Source organism: Phalacrocorax aristotelis, chromosome 1 (assembly GCF_949628215.1).
Source record: "Phalacrocorax aristotelis chromosome 1, bGulAri2.1, whole genome shotgun sequence".
Classification (NCBI taxonomy): Eukaryota; Metazoa; Chordata; class Aves; order Suliformes; family Phalacrocoracidae; genus Phalacrocorax; species Phalacrocorax aristotelis.
The window spans coordinates 163,180,869-163,200,812 of NC_134276.1; the positions used below are offsets into that span (position 1 = coordinate 163,180,869).

General features: G+C 46.2%; 1 protein-coding gene across 2 annotated transcripts; it reads left to right on the forward strand.

Annotated features, from left to right (window-relative positions):
* The first annotated feature begins 1,367 nt into the window (after positions 1 to 1,367).
* Positions 1,368 to 19,279, forward strand: TEF (TEF transcription factor, PAR bZIP family member). Of its 2 annotated transcripts, none has more exons than XM_075078196.1 (5): positions 1,368 to 1,728; positions 12,430 to 12,756; positions 14,191 to 14,411; positions 15,638 to 15,849; positions 17,774 to 19,279. In XM_075078196.1, the coding sequence occupies exons 1-5, from the start codon at positions 1,626 to 1,628 to the stop codon at positions 17,793 to 17,795; spliced, it is 885 nt and encodes a 294-aa protein (XP_074934297.1). In that variant the 5' UTR covers positions 1,368 to 1,625; the 3' UTR covers positions 17,796 to 19,279. The 2 variants fall into 2 exon arrangements, with proteins under 2 accessions (XP_074934297.1, XP_074934288.1); XM_075078187.1 differs by lacking the exon at positions 1,368 to 1,728 and adding an exon at positions 6,369 to 6,719.
* The last annotated feature ends 665 nt before the right edge of the window (positions 19,280 to 19,944 follow it).

Here is a 19,944-nt window from a genome sequence, read left to right on the forward strand (position 1 = left end):
CTCCAGCTTTGGGTGGCTGGAGGACACCTTAACGGGCTGGGGTAGAAGGGGACTGTTCTCCCTGAATGGCTTCACCATCAATGGTTATCACTGCGTTATCACTGGCTGTTTTCTTATGTTCTCTTTGGCAAATGGGGGGACCAAACCACAGGGAAAATCCCAAGAGGTTGTAATGTAGTTGTATCATAATTAAGAATTCTACCAAAGCACCTACTGTGTTACTTCTGAGCCTGACTAGATTGGGATCTAGATCATGAAACTTCCCCAGCTAATTTGAAGTGCCCAACTGCCCAGCCTACCTAGGTAATTATTTTGGTTTGGTCTCTATTGGGTTAAATCAAATGCATTTCCTTATGGGATCAAACAGAAACACCATGCTGTTGGGAGTGAGCAAAACCCTACCAGTTTTTAAGACTCTAAATGCTGAGCCAGTGGAACGCTTCACTTGAGGCACAAATGACTTTATGCAGGCCATTTCCATGCTTAGAGCCACCATGGTTTTGCTGGGCTGTCCCTGAGAGCTGGGACTCACAGACCAGTGTAGGAATACCTGGTTCCTATCGACTCACGCTGGTGCTGTAAGCCTGATCCTGGCAAAATGTACAGGAGCGAACAGAGAAATAAAGGCACTTCTGTTCTGGTTATCACACCTGGCAAAAGAGAAGACCCTGGCACGTGTAAGATGCTCCTTCCCAAGCCAGACCCTGATAAAGAAGATCAGACCTTTATCCTCCTGTCTCCAATCCATCCTCTGTGCTAAAAGACTTCACTAACAGGAGAGGAGGGACTTTGCATGCTCAACATCTTACTTAACTAGCTGTTATCAGAGTATTTGCAGGGTGCATGAACTTTCTTGCCTTACCTAACTGCTCTGAGAGGAGGCTGTTGGCTTTCTGATAAAACTCTGTGTCACTTAAGAAACGAAATTCTGCATTTTGGGAATGATGCACACTTGGTAAGAAAGATGCCTTATGCTGTTATCAATACTGACCTAGGAGGGACATGCAGTAAGTGTTGCGTCATATACAAATACTGACACTATCTGCATCTCAGAGAACTGTAATGTCAGCAGGCAGATGCAGACAGTGCACGTATCTGCGTGGGGCAGCCTGCGCGGCTCGGAGCTAGCTCCTCAGATCTTCCCCAGAGCCCTTCAGAGGATCCCTTTGCTGTTGCATTTGCAGCCAACATGTGTGCCCCTGACAGCGCTTGCTTGCTTTTCCCCCCCCCCAGTGTGTATATTTGTTATAACACCTTGGGAAGGAAAAGGGTGCTGCCTTTGCAAAGTTAGATAACTGGCCCAGTTCTTTGCTGCCGGATTGGCTGTGAGAGGCCCTGTAAAACCACGCTGGCCAGCCGCCCGGCCCAGCCCTGTGAGGCTGCAAGCTATTTCCACAATTGGCCACTTCAGAGTGGGAGAGGGGGAGGTGAAGACAGACGGGCAAACTGCATCTCCGCCAGGCTGCTTCCCTTCCTCCTTGTTTTTTCACAGCCGGAGTAGTTTGGCACGCCCGCTCCAGGTGCCTCTGAGCCCTTCTCACAACGCCCAGGCAAGTGGGGTGTAGCGTTGGCAGCCAGGCATCTGGCCCTCCCTTAGCTGTGCTAGCACAGTCCCGGGACAGGACATGTCAAGCTGCAACAGCCCCGGGGGCCCCACTGCCCTGGACTTTCCGGAAGTCCTGAAGTCCCTGCTGGAGTACTCCTTACCCTGGACCAACAAGATGACAGGTAGGATTGAGGGAACGCCTGCCGGGGTTTCTGTTTTGATTTCTCCTTCCCCTCCTTAAGTTGCAAGGCGAGAATGAGGCAGGTGATCTTGTTTGCTGCAAGCTCTTCGAGGGTGTGTTTTCCGGCAGTATCCAAGTCAATGGGGAGTTCTGGCACTGAGCGTTTTGTGCAGGAGGAAAAACAGCAGCAATGGATTGATTACAAAATCAGTCAAGAGTGCTGAGCTCCTGATCCTTTTAATCCCTGTGCTCAGCTACTTCTTGGAAACTCTCAAAGCTTTGTGCACAGAGAAGGCTTGGGCACAAATCTCCATACTCATGTAGGAGTAACTTCCAGGATTGCCGTCCAGGTTGTCCCATGGTTAGTAACTGCTGAGTCTCCTCCGGACATTGCCTCCTTCTAGACGCAGAGGCTGGCTGATTCCATGTGAACTTTGTGTTTGATGCTACAGTTGTTTATCAGTGAAAAGCTGGGGTAGGGAACACAGCAAATGTTGTGTTTTCTTTGCAAGAGCACTTCTGTACTCCTAGGATTTGCTGCTGTCTGTGCAGCATCCTAGAAAAATGAAAAGGACCCAGGAGGTTATTTAGTCTGAGCTTCTGCTGTGCTGAACACTCCTCTCTTGCTGGACTGATCACTTCTCTGTTGCTGGGCATGCTCCAAGTGCTCATCCCACAACTCTCCGGTTTTGGTTAAAACTCCATGTGCCCCTGGCAAGCTGCTTTTTGATTGTTGTGTTTTACTGTTCGCTGCCGAGTGCTGGGGAGGTGTGTAGGAACACCTTGGCTCAACAAGCTCATGTCTAGGCACGAGTGAGTTGAACTCACAGAAACAAACATTCACTGAGCTCACTCTTCTGTGGAGACTTGCTACCAGGACACGTGGATGGCTCTGGGGTCTTGAGGGGCAGCGTGATCCAGGACGTGGGAGCAGAAAAGCCACATTCACAATGTGGAGTGGGGCCACCCTGCTCTTGCTCTGGGATCAACGGGAGAAAAGGCTGCTGCAGCAGCAGTAAAGCGTTTGTGGCAGGAAAGGCAGCTGCCTACACCTGCTAGAATACAGCGAGCCCTGTGGCACCCGCACAGCTCCCTGTGGGAAAGGGGTTAATAGGGCAAGGGGAGCTGCCGTACCCCCAGAGGGGCTCATTTTGTCACGTTGCTCTGCTGCTGCCAACTGGGAGCTGGCTCTCTCCTTTGCTGAGGCTTTTGCCCACTAACAGGTGTTCTTACATATCACACAGTATGAAGCTGAGTGTGGGGACCAGGGCATGTTTTCTGAGCCGACTGATACCCAGGTAAAAAGCAGACCTGGCTGGGACAAGGCAGTAACGGCCAAGGGAGGCTCATGTGGCGCAGAGCCTTGCTGTGGCTAAGATGAAGTTTGGCTGCCTCTCCGGCATCTCTGGTCTCCACAACCGAGTGGATTGAATTAATCCAAGGGAGGAGTACTGGCAAGATTTATCTGTTTGGCAAGAGTTGGAATGGGGGGTAGAGGGGAAATCAATGATTTGCAGAGGGAATAATTTAGTCTTAATTCAGTGTGGCTTATTTGGCAGCTGAGGGTGCTGTTTTGTGGCAGCTTTCTTCCTCAGCCCCAGGACCACCCTGCCTCTCAGCATCACCTCCCATAACCCTTAGAATTGTCCTTATTATGCCACTTCCCTCCCCAGGCCAGTGTTCCTCTCATAGTCCTCTTCCCACAGGGCTCAGTTCTCCTGGGTCTCTATACCTACACATAACTCATCTGGATTTGCTGGGTCTCAGGCTTCTGTCTGAAATGTGTTCTGCTATTCAAACCTCCCAGTGGGGCTCATTGTACATGTCCCCCCCACTCTGTGCCTAGCGTTGGGCTGCTTATTGCTTGCCTCCCTGCAGCATCGGAGCTGGGCTGTTCTGCATCATCTGGCCCTGACAAGACTCCCATCAGTAACAGCCAAGGCCGCTGCATTCCTCTCCTCACATCTCATTGTCCTCCTCTCTTCCTTCTCAGCTGCAGAGCAAAACAGAAATTGTAAAAATCCAGGCAGATCCTAGCTTAACCAAGAAGGTACAGCTGATGGTGCAGTGCCTGCTTCCTGCTGGCAGTGGCTTGAGCCCCTAATCCCTAAAGGTGATGAGGAAAAGCTCCCAGAGCAACATCCATCCTAGTTGGCAGGGCAGGGCTGATGCTGGAGCAGGGTGCTGTGAGAGGGAACCCACAGGAATGCTTCCCAGGAACTCCCTCCCGCCTTTGGGCCAAGCAGCTAACACTGTATAGGATAAACCATCTTCAAGCCAAGTCACAACCCGGTGGTGGTGGTGCAGAACAAACCTTAGCGTGGTGGAGCTTGGGTGGAAATGCGCTGGAGGAAGAACATGGTTGATCTAAAGGGAAAAGCCCCGGAGTAAAGGCTATTGAGTGGGTTTAATAACCTCCATTCTTATGGATGTTACCCAGCAAAGCAGTTGCCATTGAGATCTGCAGGGGGGATGCATGGAGAGCCTGTTCCTTGAAGGAGTGCTGTGCAGTACTGAGACACAGTGTCATCCCCGGGGGCCTCCCTCATCAACAACAATGGAACAAAGCGACCACGAGAGCTGTAACTGAACAGGAAGCCTGCGGCCTGCCCCACTTTGGCTACATCCCCTCGCCCTGTTCCTAGAAGCTGCCCCTTCCTGGCCTCACTAGGTTGTGTTCTCTGCCTACCACCTACCACTAGCTGTTTTCTGGGCAAAAGCATCGCTGTGAGCCTGCTGCCCCCTTGCCGAGCTGTATGTGCTGCTTCTGCCATGTGTGGTCTGACATCTGTGTTTCATTGCCCTGTGTGAAGTGGCATCTCTCTTTCTTGCATGTGCTTTTTTTCTTCTGCCAGCTGAGCTTGCCAAGACAGAGGGAGTCCGCAGAGGACAAGCAGCAGCCCTGGAGCATGCTGGGCAGCAGAGCATGACCTGCTCTGCCCACTTCTTGCAGCTGGATTTATCAGCCCTGATAAATGATGCACTAACCGGCATTGTTCCAGGCTGTAATAACAAGGTGGCCCTTTCCCAGCTCCCCATTGGGCAACATGTGCACCGGAGTTGCATCAGGAGTCCCACCTCGTCCCCTGCGACCGAGGCAGCAGATTCAGCCTCTCAGCCTACGCAAGATAAGTAGCTGGGAGGTAGGGCAGCTCCCGGTCTGCCAAGGTTGGATGGAGACATTCCCTGGTCTCATTGTTGCCTCCACGTTCGCTCATTGCAGTAAGGCAACAAGGGAAGGCACCTACCCCACGTGGCTTTCAATCCGTTTCTTTTCCTGGTGCAACTGGGGAGCATTTCAGACCTGATTTTGTGTCACAAAGACCATCAGCGTTTATTAGCAAGCGTCAGGTCAAATTGTACCTTGCCACCAAAATGAAACGTCCAAGGTTTGTGGAGGGGCAGCTGAACCAAGCAGATTCCTGAGTGTCTACCTGGGAAGAAGGGGTCCCTTTTCTGCTGGCACTTAGCAGGACATCTCTGCCCTGGCGCCTGTGGCTCTGCTGGCTACGGATGGGGCCACCCCAGCGACGTTGCACACCCTTTCCTTTCCCCGCTTGCAGCACTATGCGGTAGGTTTGCTGCAGCCGGCCCTTCTGTGGCAAGAGGCAGTAACTGCTGACATGAGAAGCCTGTGGCTGTAGCGTCTGTCACTTCTGTGAGCTTATTCATTCTGCAGAAGACACTACTCAGTATCCGCCTGTGCTCTTGGGGATGAACTTGGCAACATTTGCTCCCTTTGTATGTACAGAAGCTTAAATCCCAGTGCGACATCCCTGTTGCTGGAACAGGGAGACCGGATGGGGAATCAAAAGGAGTTGCTCATGATTGTGAAAAGTTGGAGAGGCACACACACACATACACACATCCCCGTCTCCAGCGGCCCAGCCATGCCAGCAGCCGCAGTGGAGTCCTCCTCCCTGCTAACATTATATAGGGCATGCCGCTGTGGCTGCTGCAGGCATGATGTAGGACAGAGGGAGATTAAATCCAGGTCATGTGAGAAAGGTGATCTCAGGATCCTAAACGAGGATATTTAAGGACCAGCTGGAGCTCCGTCACCGGCAGCGGTTCGGGAGCGGCAGTAGCTCCCGCCTTGCCCTGCAACGGCCGCCGCGGTTATGCGACCCTCCGAGCCTGGGCTCACCGCCCTGGCGGTCGTGCTCAGCCGGACCGGGGCCGGGGCCGGTGGAGCAGGGAGCATTCTGCTGCTACGGAGCGGCTCGTTAAGCGCAGCGGAAGACGGGCCACCAGCCCAGCCCCTCAGCCGGTAACGGTCGCCTCAAGCAGCGGCGCACGAGGGAAGGAGGGAGGGAGGGAGAGGAGGAGCGAAGGAAGGCAGGCCACCCGCGCAGGCGCAGAGGCAGCGCACATTCCGCTCGCCCTCAGGAGCAGCTGGCGATGACGCAACGCCCGCGGGAGGCGTGGTGGGGCGGGACTTGACATGCAAATGACACCGGAGCCAGCCCCTGCACGTGCCCCGGCGGGCGGGGGGCGCGTGCCCGCACCGGCGGCGAAGGGGCGGGGCCTGCTCTCACGGGACCGTCCCCTCGACCTGCGCGGGCCAATCGGCGGGGCGGGAAAGCCCCCCTGCCCCCCGCAGCGCTCATGAATACTGAAACACGCGCCAGGCGTCAGCCGGGTGCGCATGCGCCGTCGGCCTCTCGCGCGCCGCCTGCTACGTGCTGGTCGTTACCGGACGGATTCCCGGGGAGCCGTCGCAGCCCTCGCGCACGGGCGCTGCGGCCGTTGGCGACCGTTGACAACCCACCCGGCAGCTCGCGGGGAGTATGCCCGGCCGCGCCGCGCACCAGGAGGCGGCGGCGGCGGGAGGAGCAGCAGAGCCCACGGCAGCCGGGGGGAGCGCGGGGGCCGCCGCGCAGCAGCAGGAGGAGCAGCAGCAGCAGCGGGAGCAGCAGCGGGGCCTGGCGGGCGCCTTCCCGCTGGTGCTGAAGAAGCTGATGGAGAACCCGCCGCGGGAGGCGCGCCTGGGTGAGCGCGGGAGCGCGCGCGGGGGCGGCGAGAGCGCGCGGCATCGTTCAGCTTTTCCCTCCCACCCCCGCCGCCGTGCCCGGGAGGGCGGGACCCGCTGGATCACGGCGCGACCGTCCGGGGTGTGGGCGGGAGGAGCAGCCGTCGGGAAGGCCCCACGCCCCGCGCCAGTTCCCCCCGCCCCTCCGGCCGGCCGCGCCGAGCGCCGGCAGCACGGCGTCCCAGCCCGCCGGCCTCGGCAGGAAGGGCTCGGCCTCCCGCCCGGGCCCGCCGGCCCGCAGCCCGGCTGGCTCGGGGCGCAGGGCGGCGGCCGCCCCGCGGGCCGGTGCGACGGCAAAATTCAGCTGCCGCCGTCGTCTGTTCGGGTGTATTTAGGTGTCTGCCCTGGGAGGAATTAAATGCGTCGGGTGCGAGGGGCGAGGTAGAAGTCAGGACGTAACACGCTGGTTTTATTCCCTTCGCTGACTGAAGCCTCCCCTACCTTTAGACGCGCAGTCGGAAGAAGCGGTGGAAAGGTTTCGAGTCCTCCTTGACCTTAATTGCTGAAAAGTTGGGTGATGACACGCATAAACAGAAAATCTCTTCAGATTAGGTTTGGTGATAATCCATAAGGGTATAACTCCCTTACTGTGCATGCAGTCCTGTATAGGCTGGAGATGTCTCTCTCCCACTGATTATGCAGACAGCAGGTGTGTAAATATCAGTGCTGCTGCTTATGGTCTTCATTGCTGATGGCACACTTTTTTACTTTTTTTTTTCACGTGGCGCTATTTTTCCCTTTCTGACTATCCGTTTGGTTTGGAGGAAAGCTTAGGATTATCTGCACTTCTGTGATTCCCAGTGTATTGGTGTATAATAAAATAAGTACTTACATTTAGGAGTTTTGAGGTTGAGAGTAATTTTTGTGACATCAGACAATATCCGGGGTAGACTGCAGTGCAAGCAAGGTTGGCAAGATTGTTCCCAGTGAGGATCCTAGTTAAGATCCATTTCCTTTGTATGTCTAACGTTGCACAATACTGTGAAAGTGTATTCATCTTGTGATTCTGGCAAATATTTTTCTCCTTTCTGTTTAAAAAAAAAAAAGTCAGCCTCTAATAAAGATTTTGGTTATGTTGCTATGGTGCAAGATGCTGCAGTACACAGAATCTTGAATCTACAACATTATGGGATTTCTTAAAATATTTCTTCATCCAATCCTTTTTAAAGGGGATAGTGCTGTCAGGAGCAATTTAAGGTCATGTGTGGAAACTGTGATGGTAGCTGACTGGGATGTGGTGACTTTGTCTTAGGGGTGGTTTTCTTATCCAGAGTCATATGATCTGTCCTATGGAGATGTAACACTTTAAAATTAATATGATTTTGAGGTATTCCGTTTTTCTCAAATTAGTAAAAGTATCAAATGTTTCTAGATTACCCCATTCCAGCTTTGGAAGGTGTTCAGCTTGATTCTCTAAAGCTTGCTAGTGAGTGCATTGTGTCTTGATTACCCCTCTCCATTCACACTGTGATGAAGTTTAGATTGTTCTCATTCTTAACATTTCTCCATAGACTTCTGTAGTCCACCTTGTCCTCTTTCACTTCACACTGTGGAACCTGTTGCTTTCTGTTTATTTTGATCTCTGATGCTTTTGTTGTTTGTGTATTTGAAAGGCAAAAGAAAGAAGCCTTCTGTGTTAGCAGGTAGTTACTCTTAAGTTTACAAAAGACTTGTCAGTAGAATTGTGACTCAACTGACTTCAGAGGATCTATGTTTATTTTCTGTTCCTTTATTTGGATATTTTGAATAATTACTAATTTACTTAATACAGTGGTGCATTTTCAGCAAGCTTTCTGAGGAAAGACCCTATGCCTTTTGTCTGGAATGCCTGTTGACAAAAATACAATTTTCTTTCTTATTCTGCAAAAAATGGTATCAACCAGCTGCAGTGTCCATTTATAGTCTCCACAAGCTACCTATGGGTTTTCCAACTGCCGTAGGTAATTTGACTACCCAGTAAGCAAGCAGGCTTTCTAATCCTTCTGAGCAACAGAGGAGGACATCCAGTTCCAACTGAATGCCATCATCTTGTATGCCCTGCCATATACCAAGTATATCTGACCGGCCTCGTTGTAAGTTGTTGCGTACATTGTAGGGATTAAATAAACAAAAATAATATTTTTATAAAAAGCCCTGTGAGGTAAGGGAAGAGAGTTAATATTCTGGAGCAGGAGTGTGGGTCTCCTATTAATAATGTGCTGCTGCATATTCTCCAAAGGATGCCTTAATCACCAGTTGTGTGCTGCTGTGGCAGGAGGAGCACCTCAGCAAACATCAGAGTAATGGGCATGGGGAATATAGAACCCTATAACCTGTCTTGTTCCATTGTCACAAGTGGGACTAAAGATTTATGGAGCAATTGGCCTTAGCCTGTATAGTGCTTTTGGTATAGTTTGACAAAATTTTTTGATGAATGAGGGGGACTTTGTTAAAAAGGTGTTTGTTCTCTTTGTGGCTGGGATGGCACTTGACAGTTGTGGCCAAAATGTCTTTTGGTCTGGGCTTGGTTTGTTTGTAAGGGTTTTTTGAGAAAAAACCAGGATGTGGAATAAAGCTCTTTCCAGGCTACTGCTTTTGGCTAAAACAGCGGTATTTCCAACAGTTCAAGAGCTGGAATGCTCTGCCTAAATTACTTAGTGTAAACTAGTGACCTCTCTGTTTAACAGCAGATGTACAGCCTAGTTAATACGTCACAGTAGCAGAATGAGGGGGCTAAATCGGACATGAGCTATCAGCTGCAGAAGTACAGTCCAGATTTATCAGGGTGACCTTGAATCACTGCAAATGGAGCCTCTTAGGATACTGCAGCTCTGCTGTCAGGTAATACCTGTTTACACTATAAATATCTTCAGAGAATTAAAGTTTGAGTTCCCTGTGCTGGGCCAGACAGAAACTTACCCCTCAAGATTCAAGAAGTTAATTAACGTTTCATTAGATATTGTGCACCCAGCAGGATGTTGTGCAGCAGAAATAAAGATTAAATGAACTGAAAGAAAGCCGGTGGGAAAATGTCAATGCAAAAATGATCGTACAACAGTTTTTGTCTTGTTATGTATAATATTTGAAATACATAGGCACACAATACGTGTGTTAACTTCTGCTACTTTAACTTCCTTTAGATATTGCTGTTGGAAGTGAGGGGAGAGAGAGACAGCGTAGCTAAGCAAAGACAGCACTGGGGACTCAGTGCTTATCCAGATGTGAACGTGTAGCAGAAGGAAAAAAATTCGGATGGTCTTCTCATGTGAAGAAAGGATCTAATCTGGTGTGAGCCAGGGAGGATGGCCAGAAAAAGTTGGAGGGACCACAGTCTTTTTTTCAGGTTGCTGAAGTACAGCAGGATGATGGTGCATATCTAAAAGGCACTAAAAGATCTGAGAAGAGCCACATATGCCAACAGTATAGTCTCTTTGGTGTCTACCTTCTGAAAATTAGTTTTAAGCCTTCTGTTTAGTCTACTAATCACTTAAGGTTCCTTTTCTGCTCTGTTGGAGATGTTGTATTTAGATGTTGCAAAACAAGCACTGCTGGCTTGTGTTAAAACGGGCATAACTTATAATGGAATACTATTGTTTTCAAGAGTAAAGAATTATTTTTTTTTTAGTTGACATTTTCACTCAACATTCACAAGCTTTATTATGTTGATTACAAAAATAAAGTGATTTACAAATAATTCGTTATTGTCACTTGCATTTGTTTTGGTGATGTCTTTACTAGGATATTGTTCACAACCCTCAACGCAAATCTGGGTTTGGTTGTGCGGGGCACTATGCAAACCTTATGGAAATACACAATCCCTGATTCACAAGTTGGATGTAAAATGGCGGTTCCAGTAGTAAGTGAAATCATCCTCATTTATGGAGTAGACCCTGTTTCTTTTCTAGCTTCAAGTAGGATATGTTTACAAACATTCAGGTTATTTGGATCATGACTGTTAACCTGCATATTTGCTTTGCCCAAGTAAAGCATAGGAAATTTGCAAAACTCCCCTGCAAACAGGAGTTTATAGCAGGGATAGGAGTTGGGAGATGGCAGTTCAGAGGCAGCAGCGTGAAGTGGTAAGGGGAAAGCCAAAAGCTGCAAGATGATATTAACAAAGCTGAGGTCCAGGAGCCACTGTCTGAATTTAACATGTTCTTTAGGTCCTTGCTCTTAGTCCCAAGTCAGTGGCTGGTGAATATTTTCTCAGCTGTTTTGTTTAAAGTCTTAAAATTAAGAAGTTATCTTCTTTTGTATAAAATGTCCAGAGTATGGTAGGTTAAAATGGTAATTTACTTTGTATGGCAGCACTGTTCGTTAAGCCATAAAAAGCTCTTTCAGTCTCAGTTCGACAGCAGCAGAGGCAACAGCGGAAGGAACACCAGTTCTATCAGAATAGGTTTTGTATAAATAGGCTTTTTGATTTAGAGCAGAGTTTCACCCCCACTCCTACCCTCAATAAAGAAAAATCCTCCTTTAGCATATTGTAGCCAGTCTAGAAAACCCTCGTGCCAAAGACCTGTGCATTTTGTCGGGCTGACCTGTGTGAATACTGGAGATCCCAACTGATATATCCCTGGAGTCCTTGTTCAGTTGAACTGAATATTTGTCAGCTTCCCTGGTAAGACCCAATTTGCAGTTGGTTAGAGTACAACCGGTGAGTGTTCCTTCTGACAGCAGCACTGGCTCAATGCTGGTGGTGCTGGCACTGCTTCTGCAATGCTTCCTTCCAGTGCCGATAGAACTGCATGGCTACATGGAGAACTGGATCAGGAAAACAACTTGGATTTTTTTTCTTTTCTGTCAGCTTATTTTTATCTCTTAAATTACGTAATTATTCCATAACTTGAGTCTGCTGCTTGGATTCTGTCCCAGACAATTGTTAAGATTCAGTAGCTATGGGGAACATGGAAACAGCTATTTTTCTGTAATATCTGCACTGTAGCATAGTAAATGGAGAAAATTTCATCAGTCTTTTGTGGCTTGGGGATGGGGTGTGGGAGTACGCCTTATTAGACATCTCCCCAGAGAATGAAGATTGTATGTAGATACTCTGAGCTATCTATAGTGAACAGCATTTGGAGCTATTGCTTTTTGTGGACATGCTGAGTCATTTCAGAAAGAAATGCCTCAAAAATACTGAGCAGTAGACATCCAGGTCTCGGGTGGCCTGTGGACCTTTTGGCTAATTTTCAAATGCAGTCTGAAAACCCATATTCACTTCTTGTTTGTATCTAGACTATTCTTCTGCACCTACTTTCTTTGTGCATAGAATAAACTACTCTGCTTCCTTGGAGTTTTCTTAACAGCTTCCCCTGTAATCCTACTTATGGATGCTCACTTTTGCTGTCGTCCAAGATGAGCCTGTGAAAACCAGGCAATTTGCAGTGACTAGTTAATAAGCTAGATGCAGTATTATAGCATGCTTTGGTAAGTTACCACAGCAAAGATGCTGGTCTTAAAGGCTGCTCAGATGTCTGTGGTCCAGCTGTCACAGGGAGTCAGAGCACTTCATACTGAATTACATATGAACGTATGAGTGTTGCCTTTCAACATCTGATTTTTCAGATCATGTCATGAGGCAGAACTACACCTTACTAAATTTCCTTTCATTTGGATTTTTGTTAAACTCTTAAACCTTGAGTCTCTCCTGTGTTGCAGTTTGTACAGTGACCTAATTGTATCTTTCAGATAAAGAGAAGGAGAAGATAAAGCTTGAGGAAGATGAGGCAGCAGCTGCTAGCACTATGGCAGTCTCAGCTTCCCTTATGCCACCCATTTGGGACAAAACTATTCCTTACGATGGCGAGTCTTTCCACCTGGAGTACATGGATCTGGATGAGTTCCTGCTGGAAAATGGAATTCCTTCCAGCCCTACTCACCTGGATTTGAACCAGAATCCACTCTTGCCTGTGGCTGAGCTGGAAGGAAAGGAGTCTGCCAGTGCTTCCACTGGTTCTCCTGCATCATCCTCTTCCACTGCAGTTTACCAGCAATCTGAAGCAGCCTCCAGCACAGGTAGATGGAATAATACGGGGCTCTGAGGGACTTTTGTTGTTCTTTTAATAAAAGGTGCCTCTTTAGATCAAAGAGGAGCCATGCTAACCTGTCAGTGTTAGCTGTGGCAGGTTAAGTAGCACAAACATGCTCAATGTAGAGCCTTAATCTGTGTGTCAATTCCTGAAGATGCTGCCTCTCCTCTTCTTCGCCTCTCACCCTCCTGGAAAACGTGTGTCTCAGTGTTCAGTCTCTTTCTCTTGAAATTAGAAGACCTGAAACACCAATGTAAAGTATTTACTTTCTTGGTATTGCTAATCTAGTGAGAAGCTGGACATGTTGAGAAAATAGTTTCTCAGGTTATTTCACAACAGATTTGATAATTTGTGACACATCATTTGTGTTACCTTGATGGCTTGGTCTGCTTGGGTGAACTTATGCTAACTTAATGTGCCTTAAATAAAAATGCTTAATAACAATGAAGCAATCTTTGCATGCTAGCCTGTGAATGTGAGAACAGACACTTGGAAAAGGTGTGCTAATGATGCAGTCTGTTGTGTGGTGCTTTGAAGTGGGAATGGAGGAACAAAGAAACAAAACTGTACTTAAATGGTACTCGGAAACTTCTACTCTTTACTTGTAGTATGGAGATCTTCTGTATTAAAGAATTTAGTAGCTCAGTTTGCTCTAGATTTGGAGTTCAAACCCGATAGCCACTGAACTTGTACAGAAAGCATTTTGCTTGGGGCTTCTTCTGTGAATCTGCAAGAGAAACCCAAAATGTGGAACTCCTTCAGTAAGGCATAGGGTGTGGCTTTTTCCTAGGTAGAATATGAAAAAATGTATTGATTACTATTTCAAAGTGCACTGACATTGGCAATTCATGTGCATGAAGTTTGTAAACAATACATAAATATGACAAAGCTCACGTGAATGCTGTCAGTGTCAGACTATGTTGGGACGTTTGTTTCCATGTGGTAAAGAAGTAGAATACTGTTGCATTTGTAACAAACCCACCTGTGTTTAGTCCTTTGTTTGGACATACAATTGTCTGACCTTTGAGGGACCAGGGTCTTTTGGCAGGCTTGTTTCCATAAGGCTTTCTATGCCACAAAACTCGGGCTGGTACAACTTCCTCACTTCTCACTGCTGTGGAAGTCACTTCTTAAGTGCTCAAAGTAGGTAGATTTGCTGAGGAAGTGTTAAGTCTTGTTCCACATCTTTCTACTCATGTCTGTTAGGCTGGCATATGTTTCTGGAGTTTGTATTACAAACTGGACCGTGTAGCTTCTCTCTGTGCCAGCAGCTGTACAGCACCAAGCACACCTTAGGGAAATACCAAATAATACTATGAAATACTGCCCACAGTAGGGCAATAGATAGAGATACCCAAGTTGGCTGCCTAGTTAATGCTCTTCATCCTGCTGAATGTATTGTAACTTCTGTTGTTGTCAGAGTCCCCACCACAAAATGAGAGAAATACTCCCAGCCCCATTGATCCTGACTGCGTAGAAGTTGAGGTGAATTTTAACCCTGACCCTGCTGATTTAGTGCTGTCCAGTGTGCCTGGTGGTGAGCTCTTCAATCCTCGCAAGCACAAGTTTACTGAAGAGGACCTGAAGCCACAACCAATGATTAAAAAAGCCAAGAAGGTGTTTGTCCCAGATGAGCAAAAGGTAACAGATTTATTGCTGCAAACTTACCTAGGCCCTGATCAAAGTTTCTGATTCTTTGCCAGAACATTTTGACATATAAAGCTAATGTGCTATACCCAAGTGATTGGGCAGAAGCACTGCCAAGAATGGAGTTGGCAAATTGTCATGGTTTCACCCCAGCTGGCAAGTAAGCACCACGCAGCTGCTTGCTCACTCCCCCTGGGGGGGGAGGGGAAGAGAAAATCAGAAGGGTAAAAGTGAGAAAACTCATGGGTTGAGGTAAGACCAGTTTAGTAATAGAAATAAAATAATTTTTAAAAATAGTAATGAAGAGGAAAACAACAGAGAGAGAGGGGGGAACAAAACTCAAACACAAGTGATGCAACCACACCACAGGCCGACCAATGCCAAGTCAGTCCCCAGGCAGCAATCATTCTGTCCCCTGGCCAACTCCCCCCGGGTTATATCCTGAGCATGACGTCATATGGTATGGAATATCTCTTTGGCCAGTTTGGGTCAGCTGCCCTTGCTGTGCCCCCTCCCAGCTTCTTGTGCACCTCCTTGATGGCAGAGTATGGGAAGCTGAAAAGTCCTTAACTTAGTGTAAGTGCTGCTTAGCAACCACTAAAACATCAGTGCATTATCAACATTATTCTCATACTAAATCCAAAGCACAGCACTATACCAGCTACTAGGAAGAAAATTAACTCTATCCCAGCCAAAACCAGGACACAAGTCAACTGCTGTTCTTGCTGTTTTGCTGGTTTGGTATCATGAGATAATTACTGGGCAGGAGCAACTTACCATGCTATACGGAGAAATTAGAAGAACTGTCAAATCACATCCTCATCAACTGTACTTTTGAAGGCCATTATATATATTTGCCCAGCATTGTGTCTGATCTGGCCTTAAGCAGCCCAGACAACAGAACAGGCTATTTTCTGTGGCAGTTCATTTTCGAATTGAAACAAAGTAAAGGGAGTGTTTCAGCTGGACAGCCTTTTAGTAGCCCAGTCTCTTAATCTCCTTAGTTCTAGCAGCACTTGGTTTATCCTAAAACAAGGCTTGGGCAGGGATAAAATCTTACAGTACTGTGTTGTCTGCATTTTGGTGTCTGAGCCCTGCAAACCAGTGAAGGAGATTCTTCAACATAGTAGTCAGTGTGGATGTCATTATACAATAAAGAGGTGTCTATCTGATATCGTTGTCAGGTTGGCGTCTTTTTTCCTTTTTTTTTTTTGCTACAGGATGAAAAATATTGGACAAGGCGAAAGAAGAACAATGTGGCAGCAAAGCGTTCCCGTGATGCTCGGCGATTAAAGGAGAATCAGATCACAATTCGGGCAGCCTTTCTTGAGAAAGAGAACACAGCCCTGAGGACGGAGGTTGCAGAGCTGCGCAAGGAAGTGGGACGATGCAAGAACATTGTTTCTAAATACGAGACCAGATACGGACCCTTGTAAGCACACCCCTTTTCCTTGTGAGGGCTCCTTGTTTTAGCCTCTTAGACTTCTCTGCCTTCTGTAGAGACTCCCAGAAATAAAGTTTGTGGAGGCTTTGCCATTTTGCATCTACACAAAAACGCAAACCCTGTTTCTTTTGGCACAACTTGTTCAGGCCCTTTCCTGATCATTGTGTTGCCCAAAATCTTAGTGTCCATATTTATGATGCTTTGTTTTTAACACTGATAGACCATTTGCTGATGTCATTCAATAGAACAGATTCGCCTGTCTGGATGAATAGATGTGGATCCCTCCTGATTGGGCAGGGCTTTTGCTATCTGTTCTAGCCTCCATTTTAAGTGGAGAAAGAGCCTAGGAGACTCTCCTTGCTTTTTTTTTTTCTTTTTAAACTCCTGCTCTTTTCTCCCTTTCCACAACCCCCCATCCCACTCCCTGTCAAATTGTAAAACAATTTTAAGATATAAGATGTTGCTGGGCAGCATCATGAAATTGTTTCCTCTCCCATTCAGAGGCACTAGAAAGTACCTGTTGTATAGAACTCTGTTCCTGTTGAAGAGGAATAGGGGAACCTTTAGGACAGGAAGACAGGAAAACATTCAATCTCTTGTGCATTAACCTTGAGTTATCTCAATTTTTACAAGTGTTATGCAGACCAGAGTCAGTGCAGTGTTGATAAAAATACTGCTCAAACATTTTGGGAGGTTCTAATACTGCATAACTTCCAGAAACCAAGGATAGAGAACGTAGGGGATTTCTCACTTTACAGATATGGACAAATAATTTGCTGTGGGCTTTAGGCTGTATTTCTACCACCACCCCTCCTTTTTTTTCCTTAGAGGGACTTCTCTGGAACTGCTGATAAAGCAGCATGTAACACTTAACTGAGAAGTAAGGGAGATTTAGAAAAAGAGGTCTAGCTCAGTAGGCTGAACCTTGAGGCCCATCTGTTAAGGAATTGCCAGTACCTTATGCTTTGGAAGAAGGTTTTGGTTTTTGTTTGGTGTTTTTTTTAATTAGTTTTGGTTTCTTGTTTTAAGAAACAAACAAGCCACTGTTACTTTACTGCATTGTACAAGAGCTTGAGAAAGAGTTTTGGTCCTTTGCCTCATAAACACTCTATGTAACAAGCTACACCCACTCTAAACATGAACAGTTTACCTCACTATCTCCTGTGTAGCAGCATATCTGGTCTCTCCATGCCTGCTGGTACTCTCTCCAGCATGTTTCCTGTTACAAAATTAGCACACAAGACTTGTCCTCTTGGAAGTAATCCATTCTCAGCACTAAGCGCTGCTTCAACAGTATGTGGTGTTAAAAGAAAAATGTTATGTGTGATGTTGGGACCTTCTACATGACCTACAACTGCAAGAACCAGAAGCTTTAACAGAAGTATATGTCTAAAAGTCCTCTTAACAAGAGAAGCTATCTTAAGATAGTGGCTGTGTCAGAACTCTTAGGCTACACTTCCTGGGCTAATATTTATATTGGGGGAGTAAATGTGGGATAGAAGATGTTTAGGCTAGTAGCCAGCTTGCTTATTGAAATCTGAAAAGTATATTAAAAGGCCTTGGGGTTTCTTTTCTGTACTAAAGACTTCTTGCCTAGCTTGTCTTTTAAAAACAATGTGGAAATTAGTATGAATTTAGACAAATTGTGTGTTGATTTCTCAAGGAAGTGGAGAAGCAGGCTAATCCGGAACACTTAAAGTAAATGTATGCTTTGAACTATCTCCCCCTCTGTTACGCTCTTAATTTGAGTAGAGTGGCTCTTCATGCAGCGTTGGCCTGATTTCTTTCAAACATACTAAAAATTGTCACCCTTTCAGCAGGGGTTTTTCTTTCACAGGGTGGTGTGTGGTGGTGATGGTGGGAAGTATGTTACAAATAAATTGTCACACTTAACACTTTGCTTTGTTTAAAGTGACTTATCTGATTCCGAGTGATGCAACTTTAAAGACTTTTAAAAACAAAGAAACTAAAAAGCACACATGAATCGCCAGTCTTCAGAGTGAGCAGTGAAATCTGTGAGGTGTCCCAACACAAACAACTGACGATGACCCTGCCTGCCTGCTTGCCTGCAAGTACCCCATCTGAACTACCCAGGGCTGGGCATGATGAAAAGTGCAAAGTCTCCTTAATTCTGTATATGGCTTTCTTATCTGTCTTTCTCACTGTAACTATGAACTACAGTAAGCTTACATATTGGGGTTTTGTCAAGACACTCAAAGTTCATGTCTCAAAGTCTGTTAACAGCCTCTGTGAATAGTGACTCTTTGTTTTGGCACTCAAGTGGAAAAAATAGGGAGCTTTAAATGAAAGTGTCTGTATATATTAAGAACGGCTATATTTTAAGATTCTTTTCCCCTGCAGTAGAAGTTTTATTCAATACTGCAGCTCACTTGGGGTACAGTGTAGCATCTTGTGGAGTACTGTGAGAACGGAATTCAAGACACCAGGAAAACAGCAGTCTGGTGTATGAGATTTTCAGTGCAGAAAAGTACAGCAGACATTGAAACAATCCAGAAAGCACCACGGTGTGCCATACAAAGAGTAGTAACAAACCTCTATCAAGCGACCCATGTAATAGTGAAACACTTTGGTTGCTTTCCTGCTTCACAGCTACACTGCTGTAACCTGCCTTTGTTTCTTCTATAAGGCTCACTTTCCTTTATGGTATCTTGCTTGAAACAAGATCTGTTCTTCTGTTAATGACTTAGCAATCATGGAAAAGGTGCTAGTCTGAGCTGCTGATCCCTGTGTCTTTTGGCAGTCCAAAACTACCAAATGAGTATTAGCTCCAGCAAAACAATGGCGATTATCTGCTATGTAACAATTTTCTGTCTCTTGACTACCTGAGAACTGCGGTGGTGAAAGAGTGCTTTGTTCATATGTTTTATAAAACAGAAACAGCAAATGATTTCCCACAGTTAAAACGGACAGCTTAAGTATCAAGACCCTTGTGCTGGTGTGGGAGAGTAGATGAAAGCTTGGACAGATTGCCAGGGTGTTTATTGTGCGTGGAAGGTGGAGGAAGTAGGTGGAAGCACCTTTGTAAGAGTTTCATCAGCATAACAGGAATGTACTCCTATATTGAGGCAGCTTAAGAGCTAAATTTTTGTGGGAAGAAAAAAGAATATTTAATTTCTGGGAAGGTAGTACAGAGCCATGCTCGTAGCCAAAACGGAGCTTGTAAGATAGTTGTGTATTCGTGCCTGGAGATGGATAAACGGCATAGACCTCAAGAAGAATAGTCTTGAAAGCTTTCAGAAGCACAAATGCTGAAGTTATGAGGTGCAGCTAGTTACCAGCAAGGCTTGACACTATCATGTTGAACATGTATTTTGGCTTTGCATTTACCCAAGAGATTCCACCCCTAATTTTCAAAGCAGAAAAGCAAAGTAGCAGCTGATGTTGTAAACTTCATTTTAAAAAATAATTAAAATCTCAAAACCCAGAATTCATAACCAGTTTTTTAAAGGCATGACCTTTGTAATTGACCTATTATTTTTAATGGACCATGGTCTGAAGTTAAAGTGCTTTTAACTTTCTTGCTGTATACTTATAAGTGTATTATAATTTGGGATTCTGAAGCTCTGAGATGATCTTGGGGTAGTCTTTTCAAATAGATGGATAGTTTAGCTCCATGTTGCAGAAATGTCAGCATATATCTTACCGAGTACTGCTGATTTGGACTGATATCCTTGGTCTGTACTGGGTTTTTGTTTTTTTTTTTTTTTATTTTGGTGATAAAGACCAAACCATGGATAAAAAAAAACAAACAACCCTGACAGCATGTAGATGTAGCAACTCTTTTTGCGTTTATAATTTCTAAATTTTCAGTTAGCTTTGAATGGCTATTCTTGAAAGTCATGCTTCATGTTTAAATCACAAAGCTAGAGGGTATTGTAACTGGGCAAGGAGTTGCTAGTCCTTCATTTGGGTCTTGCTGTCCTACTGCTTTAGGAATATCTTTTAAATACATACTTACATACTGCATACAGGCTTTGGTTTTGCAGTATGCCATGCTGTTTTTAACAGCAAAATATTCAGTCAGTGAGAACAGTATATGCAATTCTGTTAGCTTTTTCTGTT

Bases quoted from the DNA above. Each gene is read 5' to 3' on its own strand.
- TEF (XM_075078187.1), top strand. From the start codon at position 6,518: ATGCCCGGCCGCGCCGCGCACCAGGAGGCGGCGGCGGCGGGAGGAGCA. The intron at 6,720-12,429 runs GTGAGCGCGGGA...TGTATCTTTCAG, and splicing joins GCCGCGGGAGGCGCGCCTGG to ATAAAGAGAAGGAGAAGATA. The intron at 14,412-15,637 runs GTAACAGATTTA...TTTTTGCTACAG, and splicing joins TTGTCCCAGATGAGCAAAAG to GATGAAAAATATTGGACAAG.